Below are 13,920 nucleotides of genomic sequence, written 5' to 3'. Positions count from 1 at the left end.
CTTTAGTTTTCATTAGGAACATAAAATCAATCCCTCAATAAAAAATATTTATTCGAATAAAAATATGAAAAATTCAAAAAAATCGTAAAAAACACAGAATCATAAAAAAGTACACTTAAAAACTAAAAGTAAATGAATAACTTCAAATTGACAAAAGTCCTCGATTTCATCAGTAGATTGGCTGACCCTGAAAAAGATTGAGTATCAATAAAAAGAGTTTTTACATCACATAGTTGTTCTGAGAATTGAGAAGCTACTATGAGTATCGGAGTTGTCTAAGTTGATTATTGAGGAGAAATTGAATTATTAAAAAATTCATCACCCACAAACAATTCGATAATCGATGGACCAAGTCATATTGGATTTGAATCTTCAGGTGCACAAAAATTACCATAATTTTTTACCACTCACTGGTTGTCTTCTATTTCTTTTCCTTGTTCTCTTGAACTTCCTTATTCTCTTGAACTGTTTTGTCGCTAGATTTCCTCTTTGCCTTGAAAGAAGTTGAAAACGAATCGATTCATAAAAACCAATTAAATTTACTTATACATGAATAAAGTACAAACTATTCTATGAAAAATCATAGGTACACAAAGTCAACTAGACAGCTGTTTACCTGATTTCCTTCATCCTTTTCTGCCAACTCGAATTTGACTGAACTCCTCCTCACAGTAAGAGAATCCCTGGGGCTTTTGATTGTCAAGTTTCTATCAGACTGTGAAAATAAAAAACTTAACTGAGAAATATGTCAAATATTATGATTAGGGCCAAGCAGCTTGACATTTTAACCAACTACTTGACTTGAAAAAATCAAGCTCGTGAAAAATTACATACTTGAGCTTGACTTGACTTGATTTCAGGTATTTATTGCTTGACTTGATATCAAGCTACTTGATATCACTTGAGCTTGATATGCACACGTCGCACGGCATATATTTCTGCAATCTCATGCGCGCTTAGACTAAATAAGGGAATTCTTCTAGCGCAGAGAGACTGAAGCATTCGCCAGTGTGACTTTATTAGTAGTTATCTCGCATTTCTATGAAATATATTGGTACATTTTGTTGGTTTCAGAAATATCTTTCCAAACTTGGCCGAACTTGGCCAAGGATTTTTTATCAACGCCAGCATCTTCAGCTCCTGTTGAAAGACAATTTTCCATAGCTGCCCTTGCAGTTACAAAAACCCGCAATAGGTTAGGCGATAAATCTAAAAGATGCCTCATGTGTCTTAGATCCTGGATGGAAAATTATGAAATCTAACAAGGCCTAGAGGTTTCTCAATATTACGAAACTTAATTTTTTATTATTTTGTTATGATTTATTGTGATTTAATTTATGTTTCCATTTCGAAAAGGTTGATATTTTTGGTTCTTATATACGAAAAGTTTAATAAATAAACACGTTTTTTGCAAGGTTCCTTCTCATTTAATCATTTTTTTATTGATATGACACTACACAATAAAACTGCTCTAAATCAAGTAGCTCGGTATGATTCTAGTACTTAATAAATAAATACTTGTCTTGAGATTGAAAAACTACTAGTTGACTTGAAATCAAGTCAAGCTCAAGCCAAGTAGCTTGAAAATCAAGCCAAGCTGTGAATCCCTAGTTGTTATTCAAAAAAAATGAAACGCAATTCAAAATGAAACGGAAAATAACTTCATACTTTTATACGGGGTGTTCTACAAGCTTTATGACAAAATTGACGAATGAGTGCTGCTCTGGTTTTGAATATATTTTTCCAATAAACATAGGTCCGATTGCTGTTTATGTATGCGCCCAGAGTTTCTCAAAATGAACCTCAAGGGGGCGCATATCTACATCACCACGGACAGCCAAACCACGCTGAGATCCCTGGAATCGTGTTGCCAGGGGTCTCTACTGACTTGGGAGTGCCGTAACACCATAAAGCAACTGGCCAGAGAAAATAAGGTGACTCTACTATGGGTACCAGGGCACTGTGGGATTGAAGGAAATGAAAGAGCGGATGAACTTGCAGAAAGTGTATCAAGGTTAAGACCTGCTGGACCTGAGCCTTTCTGTGGGATAGGAAAAGACCAATATAAAGCTGCGGTCCATCTATGGGAGTTGAACAGTAGGTCAATCCACTGGACTAACACTCCTAGACTTGTTCAGGCAAAGAAATTCGTGAAGATTTCACCTACCTACGACAAAAAGCTCCTGAAGCTGTCACGAGCCGAGGTTCGGGTGATTGTGGGACTGCTGACGGGGCACTGTCGGTACAAACATCATTTGTACCGTATGGGAAATTCAGCAGACGAGATTTGCAGGCTCTGTGGATCGGAAGCAGAAACAGCCGAACACTTGTTATGCAAGTGTCCGGAGCTGGCTGGCCTAAGAACCATTCACAAGGGTAAGCCGGTCCTGGATACCAGAGAGGTAACGGCCAAGGCCCCTAAGGAGGTTGTCAATTTTATTAACGTCGTTGACGACCTCCCTGGGTTTCTATGAATGAGTAGGGTGGTGAACAAAAGATCTGCATGGTCGCAGTTCCCGGAAGGCTTACCGAACCAAAACGACCCCAGTTCAAATAATAATAATAGGTCCGATTTATTTTCGTTCAAAAGATATTGAAAAAAAATATTTTTTTGAAATGCTAATATTTAACCAAGTAAAAAATTGATTACCTGGCTTTGATAATTTTCCTTCTCCACCCGTATAACTTTCGGGCCCCACTGCTCATCGAAATTCCCGACTCTGGTGACCCTTTGTTGTGGAGTTGTTATTGTGTGAGCACCGCCGCAATATCGATTCACAACACTGGAAAATAAACGATATTAAAAAAAAACTTCTGACTCTTTTTTTTTATGGGAAACTGTACTAATTTCAGCCGCAGGCGTAAACAAGTTACGTATCCCGAAAATCGGTCATTTCCAGAACGACATGGACTAAATTCCATTGGAATAGAGGGAATAAAGCAGAACAATAAACTCTGCCAATTGATGTACCACAGCTCCTAAAAAATCAGCACTCCAGGGTGAATCTGTTGCAACCCTCCGGTGCATTTTTTATTCATTTCAATTTCTTTTGTATTTAGTTTTATTCATCGTCCGAAAGAACTGGAATTTTTGCATATACATCGAACTGGTGGAACGCGAAATGTGGATATACCGGGACTTTCACGTTTGCGCATACTCAACGTGAATCATTTATCTGGTTTAGATGAATTTTTTATAGGATCATCCACGGCCCAAACTGAATAACCACACGAAATTTCATCGAGATCGGTTGAGAAATGTAGAGGTTAAGTAGGTTACAGGGATGTGCGGACACACCGACAGACACAGATGTTCAGGATCATCTGGAATGTATTTTGCGAGCAATATTTGTTATATAAAAATGGATCAAGTGAATTATCACGAAAAGGTTAGATAGATTTTCGTTAATCTATCCGAAACTAAATAGATTCTGAAAAATCGATTTCACAGAGTTCAGACTGTGCAAAATGCTAGGTGATAGACCAATGAAATCGGCCCTTTGAAAGCTCGTTGTTATGTAAATGCACGAAATACATACTGCCAACGGAAGCCATTCTGAAATAAGTTAGTTCGTCTTCGCAATGCCATGTATTTCTTATAAAAATTGCTTCAAAATTGAAAAAAAAATTGAGGAAAATATTAATGTTCAGTCTTGTACTCATTCATAGATCTATTCCATTCAAAATCTTCCCCGAAAATGAAACTTATCATGGATATAAAAGTATTCTGGAACTGATTACTTTTTTTCAAAATTGATTTTTCCTTCATTTACCGCTTGAACCATCCTGAAAATCAAGAGACAGCATAATATCTTCATGGCATAAAGATTACATGGCTCTAACCCTATATTAGACTACATCATGTTCACCAAGGATGGAAACATCGAAGTCCATTACATAGTCGAGTTTCACAAAGATTACATATCAGTACAAAGTAATTTAGTGAAAATTATTATCGAATTTGATAGCATCATCGAATAATGCTAGGAGCATTAAGTAGAAATTAGATGTCATAATATTGTAGGCCACTGGGCCTATAGAATATTCCTGAAAGAGCGTTTTGGGCATGATTGGGTCTAGTGATTATTGACAGAGCGTTCGAGAAATGTTCTGATGATTCCATTTCTAGTTTTTGTAATATTATTGTTTCGGTGACGTCCTATTTTAAAGCTGATATCAAATACACTGCGCAAAAAAATTAACGCATATTATGGAAATCTCAAATTTATTCTACAACTGAAGGTGTTCTCAATGATAATTATTTTTATCAGAATTATGCATGCATATGTTATCCACTTTCAACGTTTTTCTTCAATACAGATGTTTTTCCCAGCAGGAATAAAAAAGATGAGATTATCAGATTTTGAATGTATTGGCACCATTCTGAAATCAGTTGTTCTCGATCAATTCTAGTGATCAATAGTTTTTCTTTCGTTTGATTTTCTACACTCGATCGCTATGCAACGCGAAACACGCAATTTGACCCAAGAAGAATGTGCCCAAGCGGTAGTTTTGCGAGAAGAAGGGTGGACATATACAAGAATTGCAGAAAGGTTTGGAGTTTCCCATACAAGTGTGTCCAGAATGTTGCAGCGATTCAGAGAAACAGGTATGAATGTCCGAAGATCAAGACAGGGTAGACCACGGGTAACAACTGCCATTCAAGAACGTTACTTGAAAGTTTCTTCGTTGAGACAACGGTTTGCAACCGCTCGCCTCCTCCAAAACCAGCTTGAGCAAACTCATGGGGTGCAAATTAGCACTCAGACAATAAGAAATCGCCTCAGAAAATATGATTTAAGGCCTCGTGTCGCGGCAAGAGGCCCAGCTCTTACCCCAGCCCATCGAAGGGCGCGTTTGGATTTTGCGAGAGAGCATATCCATTGGGAAGAGGCTGATTGGGAAAGAGTTCTCTTCACAGATGAGTCTAGATTCTGCCTCTACCATTGTGATCGACGTTCCTTTGTATACAGACGTCCACATGAAAGATATGCTCAGTGCAATTTCCTGAATACTACTGGTTTCGGGGCAGGATCGATTATGGTATGGGGTGGAATATATTTGACTGCTCGCACAGACCCAGTGGACGTTGATAATGGAGCTATGAATGCTGATAGGTATATAAGGAACATTCTTGAAGAGCATGTAGTGCCATTTGCCCCATACATTGGTGAAAATTTCATTTTTATGGACGATAATGCCAGACCCCATCGTGCGCGCATCGTTCAGGAGTACCTTGAAGAGGTTGAAGTCTCTCGAATGGAATGGCCAGCAAGAAGTCCAGATCTCAATTCCCGATTGAGCCGGTTTGGGACAATCTCAATAGAAGGCTGAGAAGTTCAGAAAATCATCCAGCTACTCTTAATGACTTAGGAATTCAACTCAGAGGAATCTGGGAAGGATTAGATCAGCACATTTTAAGATCACTCATTTTGAGTATGAACCGTCGTTGCCGAGCTGTAATTAACGCAAGGGGTGGAAATACCAAGTATTAAATCACTTATCAGCATTCCAGTATTTTAAAAATTGTTTATTCCTCTTCTTTCACATAAGATTCGGTGGAATCCTGAATTTTTCTTCCATTTAATGTGTCTTGTTGCGTTCAAAACCTTTCCGAGAGAACATAAAAAATAAGTTATAAAGTCAATGTAGAGTTAACTTTCATTAAAATTGAGATTTACAGAATGTGCGTTAATTTTTTTGCTCAGTGTATTTGGATTAGTAACACACAACTGACGCTTCATTGACCAATTACCGTTATTTCTTTGACACTCTTTCATGTATATCTTGTTATGATTAATGACATTATAGCTCACCCTTTTTCTTCTCTAGTCGCCGATTCAAAATGATGCAGATTTCGGCCATATTGAGTTCTGGAAAAAAGAAAAATATTGCACTTTAGCATAAAAGCTACATAGGTCACCATAAGGGGTTTCAGAGGATATGTTGAAATTATCAGGGAAAGGATATAATAATGATAGGGCCATCGTTTGGGATAACGAGAGCTCCAAAAACATAATGAACTCACTGTCGTTGTTGTCGCCTCAACTGGTCCAATTCGTACGCCAAATATGGAGCGATGTTCTTGTTTGGTGGAAATACTGGTGCTCCTGGATAATTTACAGCCTCGTCTAGTTTCTTCCTCATCATGACCTCCTGATCGCAGGAAATGCACTGCACGTTCCTGAAATAAAGACATTCCCATTGAATATTATTATGTCATCATGAAAAAAACTTCTTCGACAACATGGGTGTTCGATATGGAATTCTCTTGATGTTCAGGTCTTGCACATTCGTTAGAAAACAGCCTTATGAAGATATTTAACACTAAAAAGAATATACAGACTGGCCCAATAAGAACAGAAAAGAATTCCGATTTGTATCTCTTTTCTCAGAAAACCTCAATGCTTTATTATGTATTATGTTTTCATCGTGAATTTTCCACATACTTGAGGAATTTGCTCTTTGTGGCAGCAGCCTCTTGTTCCCGCTTTATCTTTGCCAAAGTCTTCACTTTCTGTTGTAATCCTTTCAGTTTATCTACCACGAATTCCTTCAGAGGTGACAGATCATCTTTTCCTAGTTTCTCGTTTATTTCTTCTTGTATTTCTTTGAGCGCCACATGCCAAAGATCTTCCTGAAACGAATTATGAGTATGAATTCGATCATTATACCCAAAAATAAATCCAAGAGAATACACAGCTTTTGTTTTCTACAGAATACTAACTCAGAATTTGGTTAATCTAGACTGATTCAATTCGAACACTACTACTTGTAACCTCCTTTCCTCAAAGAGATATTGGAATTGTTCAAATGACTGCAACATTTTGAATGTTATCTCTTCTCATTGTTATATTTATATTGGGAAATAGATTTTTCGATATTCTTTTTGAATTTTCTCTGGTTCTGCTAATGCGATCAATATTAAAATTTGCATGAAGCTTGCAACTATCATTTCACTTCTAAAATCAACATTTTATTTTTATTGAAATAGTAATTTTTGGAATTACAAAAAAAAAACAAAATTCCCTAGAGCTAGAAGGATTCTTCCTTTAACGAACTCAACTCAGTTTTTAGGTTGCTTCGGTTATAGTGTTTACGGTCGGACCAGATCAGCACCACAGATTACTATTGCTCAAAAACGAATATCTATTACTTCACCTGTTCCATCAGCCTCACAAGAGCCTCTTCTATTCCCTTGGATAGATCGTCGCAGGTGGCATTGAACTGATCGTGCGAAACCTTCCTGTTGATCATGCAAATATCGACCTTCTCAGCTAGAGCTTCAGTGAACTCCTCTCGTCCAACCTTATCTGATTTCAGGAAATCGATGTCGTCCAAAATGTTCTAAAAAATTTTCAATAATAGATTGACCCGGTCTGCAGATTATAGAAATTCATTTTTTGGGTTGCACAGGTTTTCCAATAAGAGATCAGCGAATATATAGACTTTGCTGATGATTAAGCGACTTGAATTCTTTGTGTTAACTGACCCTTGAAAGCCTTAAGACCCAAGTCTTCACTTGACTCAAGAGTACGTTGAGTAATCTATGGATCATACTCACCATAATCTTATTCTGCTTGGAGTTGTTCTCATCGAGAAGAAGGGAAACAGCTTCCGACAGCTTCGTAGATATACCCTCTAGCTCCAGGACTTTATCGTTGATGGTAGACATGTTCTGCATCATCTGTTCTTCTAGGTCGGCTTTGCCCGTACTGCAAATAAATATAGAGAAGAATTATTGAATCAAATAGCCTCTGTTTTCGTTTGTTTGTCATCGATGCTAGGTGATGAGATATTGACGAGCTCCAAAAAGAGATAAACTCAAAGCAACATTGGAAAGGGAGTCCAAACAGGAGCTATGCGCACAGCTTTCACGGCAGCGCTGGAGGTCATACTAGACCTGCCTCCCTTACACCTACATGTGAGGAAATGTAGCCTGCCAGAAGCAATAAGAATTTCCCTTAATGGAAAGCTCCTTCCTGGAAACTGGGTTGGACATATGAGGATACTGAATCAACTAGATTCAATCTAGTCGCAAAACCATCAGATCTTATGCCAACCACCTACGATTTTGAAACGCCTTTTGAAACGGTTATAAATGAACGTCCTAGTGCAATAAGTCTCTTAAGTCGTCTGGACAAAAAGTCATCCACATGGTTCACAGATGGATCAAAAACAGAGAAGGGCACCGGCATTGGGATATATGGACCAAAACTGAGAATTTCTGAAGCCCTGGGAAGTGAGCCCTTGATTCTACAGACCGAGATAATGGCTGTTTATGTATGCGCCCAGGAGTGTCTCAAAATGAACCTCAAGGGGGCGCATATCTATATCACCGCGGACAGCCAAACCATGCTGAGATCTCTGGAATCGTGTTGTCAGGGGTCTTTGCTGACTTGGGAGTGCCGTAACACCATAAAGCAACTGGCCAGAGGAAAAAAGGTGACTCTACTATGGGTTCCAGGGCACTGTGGGGTTGAAGGAAATGAAAGAGCGGATGAACTTGCAAAAAGTGCATCAAGGTTAAGACCTGCTGGACCTGAGCATTTCTGTGGGATAGGAAAAGACCAATATAAAGCTGCGGTCCAGCTATGGGAGTTGAACAATAGGACAATCCACTGGACTCACACTTCTAGACTTGTTCAGGCAAAGAAATTCGTGAAGATTTCACCTACCTACGTCAAAAAGCTCCTGAAGCTGTCGCGAGCCGAGCTTCGGTGATGGTGGACTGCTGACGGGGCACTGTCCATACAAATATCATTTGTACCGTATGGGAAAGTCAGCAGACGAGATTTGCAGGCTCTGTGGAACGGAAGCAGAAACAGCCGAACACTTAATATGCAAGTGTCCGGAGCTGGCTGGCCTAAGAACCATTCACATGGGTAAGCCGGTCCTGGATACCAAAAAGGTAACGGCCAAGGCCCCTAAGGAGGTTGTCAATTTTATAAACGTCGTTGACGACTTCCCTGGGTTTCTATGAATGAGTAGGGTAGTGAACAGAAGATCTGCATGGTCACAGTTCCCGGAAGGCTTACCGAACCAAAACGACCCCAGTTCAAATAATAATAATGATAATAATAAGGGAGTCCAAATGACTGTACTATATTTACTTAAACTAATAGGATTTCATCTATGTTCCTCGTATAAGGATATCTACAAGATCAAGACATATCTTCCAATACTGCATTGGGTGACCCATTCAAAATAGTCCAGGTGAATATTTTCGTAAAGATGACCACGTAAGCCTTCTTTTTAAGCATTTTTCGGAAGACTCCATATTCAGGGATAATATCTGCCCAGACATGGAGTAATGGTTAGTACTTACTCTTGGAGTGCTTTGTTAGACAGTATCTTCAGCGAGCTCTCCATATCTGCTATACGGTTCGTGATACCACTGTAGGATGTGCTAAAGGCCGAATCCATCTTGTTTATCTGGATGATACACTGATTCACCTTAGCTTCAACTTGAGCCACTCTGTGTTCGTCAACAGAAGACTTCGTAGACTGTCCAGTACTTGTTTTTGCTGGCGATACAGTTCCAGCAATAGGAGTGAGTTGAGGTGCACCTAGTATTTTCATTAAGTTAGAAGAGTTTTTATTACATATGAGAATTGATTGGATCATGACTATGAACAAATTCGGTCTTGCAAATCTTCAGCATTATATCCTATTTAGCTTCGCTGTTTACCTGATTCCAACTTGCTACACAAATGTTCCACAATCGACCTCAAATTTTTCACCTCTTCTTGAAGTAATCCCATCATATGGGTACTTGAAATGTTGCCCCGAATGCTGAAATATCCCATTTTACTTTATCATTCAGATATTCCGCTACAAAAAATTTCTTACTGTGTCAGCTTGGACTCCGGAATCGCTAAACCTGGAACAAAAATCAATTTCAATCAACTCTAATGATGGTTTATCTCTTCCCGAAACTAAATATCTGATTTTAAATCAGTAAAATCACGTATGTAATATAACACTAACAAAAATTCATCGAGAAATCTTTGAAACTTACTTGATGGAACTTTGGAGATGCGCTTTGGCGGTGAATCTGCTTTGACGTCCTTCCTCGGAGGGGAATGAGGCTTTTTTTCTGTGAATCCTTCTTGTGAAATATTTTCTTTTACCGTAACCACCGGTTGATCTAAGTTCTCTGTCTTCGATAGGGAAGCTACTAATTTTCCAGGAGCTGCTATATCTGATGTCTTGGAAGTACTGTAGGGACTGATGTACAATAAAATCTTGTAGAAGAATAATCTTGATAATATCGTAACTACTTAACAACTACGTTTTCAATCAAAATTGAAGCAGTTTATTGCTAAAGTGCAATGAAGTTTGTAAGGCAAAGTCACCGAATGATAAGTTATGGTTGAAGTGAATATCAAAAGTCTAAGACAACTTTCTAACTGCTCCATCTTCGATACATTTTTATCAAATAGGAAAAGTGCTGAATTAGAAGATATCATCAAATATTTATACTTTTACGAAACTCACTCTACTGCTGATGGGGCTTTCTTCACATGTCCAACGTCGGGAGTTGAATCATCCTTAATTCTCAAGATGCTGGGTGGTTTCTCTTTCACTCTTTCTGTTGAGACCTGAAAAATTGAAAGTCCTTCAGAATAAATGAGTTTTAGCTCGTTCAGATAAATTAAGCGGGTTGTTATTGTTTTAGAGTAATTGCAGTTCATTTGTATATTGAAATTATCTTGATTAGAACTTCTCGAATATAGATAGTATCATAAGAACGAAAATCATACAGTAGAAGACTAATTGGCTGGATTGGCAGAGTATTTTTTTAACTTCTCAATTCAGCCAGTAATCACTATGGTGGTCATATGGAGAATAAGTGACATAGTCAAATAGTTGAAAGCTTAATTCCTTCAATTCGATCAAGGTTTTCATCGGCTTGTAACAAGAAACGTTACCTTGGTTGAAGAAAATTTTTTTTTGTATGCGTTATCGAAAAATTAAAAACAAAAGATTTCATAAATGGTCTTGCCTGCGTCTTATCTGTGGAAACACCACTACCAGTTGCTTGCGGATGTGCTTGTGGTCTAGGCGACTTAGGTTCGAAATCTTGTCCCACGACCGGGTAAGATTCACTTTGAACGTTTTTTGCTAGCTCTTCTACAAAGCTAGCGATCTTGGTAACAGCCTGTTCAGTTGCATCCATTCTCTTCGAAACCGATAATAACTGATACATTTCCACTATTGGTGAAGCCTCTCCTGTTTTACCTCTAAAATTGTATATTTGAGTACATCAAATGAGATATTGAGTTTATCTACGACTAACAAACAGTGTGTTCCAAAAGTCATTATCAAGATGTTAAAGATGTATATTTACAGAGCATTTAAGTTTCAAAGTTCTGTTACTTTCTTCGTAGCTTTAACAGTTCTTGAGATTTTGAGATCAAATTTGGAACATAGGTTGATATACTGAAAATTTCATATCAATTTCATGAAAATGTCATGAATAATGCGCCTTCTAAGTTTGAGTGAGCTTGAACAAGAAAAAACCTGAATATCAAAAGATGAATCAATAAATATGAATTCATACAGAAATTCTGTGTGCCTATTTTATATGATGCATATGAAATTCTTCATTGTAGAGTGTCAATAATATCAATATATAATATATAATCTACTTTGAATTATTCAACCTTAAGCTCACTTTATAGCCTTGAACAATTCTTTGTTAGACGGAAGATCTCTCAAATCTGAAACTTCCTTCTGTAGGTTTCTTATGTTTTTATCCATGTCCATCAGCTGAGTGTTGGTGATGGCGATAGTCATAACCGGATAATTTTCTGAAGGACCATCTGGTACCACTATTATACTCTCTCCTTCCTTTTCACCTTAAAAAAATAATGAGGTAATAGACTATAGAGTAAATCTAAAAATGTTGTCAATTCAAATTAAAAGGAAGAAATGAAAAAATCCATGGTTTCAAAAATGTCGGTCTGTGTGTTCACATATCCTTATAAGATCTCTAAGGAGTAATTACCAAGGTTGAAAAGCTCATTTCGAAAGCAAAGACAGAAATGGTATTGACAAGTGAGAAGAGGATTGGAGTTACTGGTTATGTGCTTATATTGAGTGAGCCTTATAAATTTACTCACCAACTTTCGTCTTTTTGAATGCAGTCACTAAAGGCAGTCTACTCTTAACCTCTGGGTTCCATATACTTTGTATCTGGTTGGCTTGCATTCCTTGATATTGCATCTTTACGTTCTCTAAATTCATCTGCTGGCACATAACTTGCAAAATGTTGTGCAGTAATCGATAGCTGACAATGCCCATCTACAATTCACAAATGTCTGTAAATAACTCTGTATATTCAGGAGCAACATGAAGAATAAAAGAGATTAGGAAGTGGAATTTTATACCCTGGTGCTACTCACCTCTGGTCCTGTTAGAGCAGCATCAATCACTTGAGGCAAGGTCATCAGGATAACCTGAGATTGGGTATCCATTTTAGAAGACTTTTGAATAAATTGTCAATTTTATAAAAGATATGACAGTTTAAATTGTCAACAAAGAACTTGATGTAAAATATTTTCGCCGATGCTCGAATCAAAAATGTGCCAAAAGTTACTTTTTTTGAATAGAAGGCGAAAATATTCAGCTCAACTTGCAAAACAGGAAAAATACAGATAGTTTATATACAGGGTAATACGCAATATACATTAATTGAATTTTGGTTTCATTATATTCAACAATATTAAGCTTGAGGAATAAACTTAAATAGAAATTTCCCGGAAACCTAACAACACAAAGCCAATATATTGAGAAAACATATTGCTACGATGATACTGAATACGATAATACTTTGAGAGTAAAGTCCTAAAGCAGTTATAACGGGTGTTTTTTTTTCGAGGTATATAACTTGGCATTACTGTTCAAGATGGCGACCGATTTAACAGCTGTCAAGTGAGATTTCTTCTCAGTTTGGTTTGGCAATTCATCATGAATAGACTCACGCCTGAACGACGCTTGCAAATAGTGCAATTTTATTTCGAAAATAATAGTTCTGTGCGGAATACGTATCGCGCACTACGTCCATTTTATTTTGTTTAGCGATGAAGCGCACTTCTGGTTGAATGGCTACGTCAACAAACAAAACTGCCGCATTTGGAGTGAAGCTTATCCTCAAGTGTATGTCGAAACACCGTTACATCCAGAAAAACTGACTGTTTGGTGCGCTTAATGGGCTGGTGGAATCATTGGTCCGTACTTCTTCAAAAACGATGATGGCCAGAACGTTACAGTCAATGGTGATCGGTATAGAGCCATGATTACTAACTTTTTCATTCCTGAATTGAACAACCATGATGTCCAGGAGCTGTGGTTCTAACAAGACGGCGCAACATGTCACACAACTCGTGCCACAATCGATTTATTGAAAGACACGTTTGGTGACCGCCTAATTTCACGTTTTGGACCTGTGAATTGGCCTCCAAGATCTTGTGATTTAACACCGCTAGACTACTTTTTGTAGGGCTATGTTAAGTCATTGGTATATGCGGATAAGCCACAAACCCTTGACCATTTGGAAGACAACATTCGCCGTGTTATTGCCGATATACGGCCACAAATGTTGGAAAAAGTCATAAAAATTGGACGTCCAGGTTGGACTACATCCGAGCCAGCCGTGGCGGTCATATGCCAGAAATCATATTTAAAATGTAATGCCACAATATTATCTTGCGGATAAATAAAATTCATGTCAATCGAATAATCCATCGTTGTTTTATTGCAATTTATAGTTCTATAGCTCTAAAAAAAAACACCCTTTACTATTGAAATTTCGAATATTTAAAATTTTTATCAGGATTTTGGAACGATTGATCCTGGGTTCGAATCCCGCTGTTGGATATTCATCAAAATAATATTGCACAGATATTTCAATAG

At 37.8% G+C, this 13,920-nt stretch overlaps 1 protein-coding gene across 2 annotated transcripts; it reads right to left on the bottom strand.

The window, feature by feature from the left end:
- Positions 1 to 30: 30 nt before the first annotated feature.
- On the bottom strand, positions 31 to 12,567 carry LOC123684445. Of its 2 annotated transcripts, none has more exons than XM_045623715.1 (18): positions 12,411 to 12,567; positions 12,129 to 12,309; positions 11,681 to 11,864; positions 11,009 to 11,246; positions 10,501 to 10,604; positions 10,022 to 10,230; positions 9,853 to 9,883; positions 9,692 to 9,795; positions 9,329 to 9,569; positions 7,565 to 7,715; positions 7,162 to 7,347; positions 6,450 to 6,637; positions 6,029 to 6,184; positions 5,817 to 5,873; positions 2,651 to 2,783; positions 617 to 715; positions 392 to 493; positions 31 to 187 (listed from the first exon to the last, which is right to left on the bottom strand). In XM_045623715.1, exons 1-17 carry the CDS (start codon positions 12,480 to 12,482, stop codon positions 422 to 424), a joined length of 2,406 nt encoding a protein of 801 aa, XP_045479671.1. In that variant the 5' UTR covers positions 12,483 to 12,567; the 3' UTR covers positions 31 to 187; positions 392 to 421. The 2 variants fall into 2 exon arrangements, with proteins under 2 accessions (XP_045479671.1, XP_045479670.1); XM_045623714.1 differs by having other exon boundaries at positions 412 to 493; positions 12,411 to 12,566.
- Between the last annotated feature and the right edge of the window lie 1,353 nt (positions 12,568 to 13,920).

Source organism: Harmonia axyridis, chromosome 7 (assembly GCF_914767665.1).
Source record: "Harmonia axyridis chromosome 7, icHarAxyr1.1, whole genome shotgun sequence".
Lineage (NCBI taxonomy): Eukaryota > Metazoa > Arthropoda > Insecta > Coleoptera > Coccinellidae > Harmonia > Harmonia axyridis.
The sequence above is the reverse complement of the archived record's forward strand: the minus strand, read 5'-3'. Positions and strand labels throughout refer to the sequence as shown.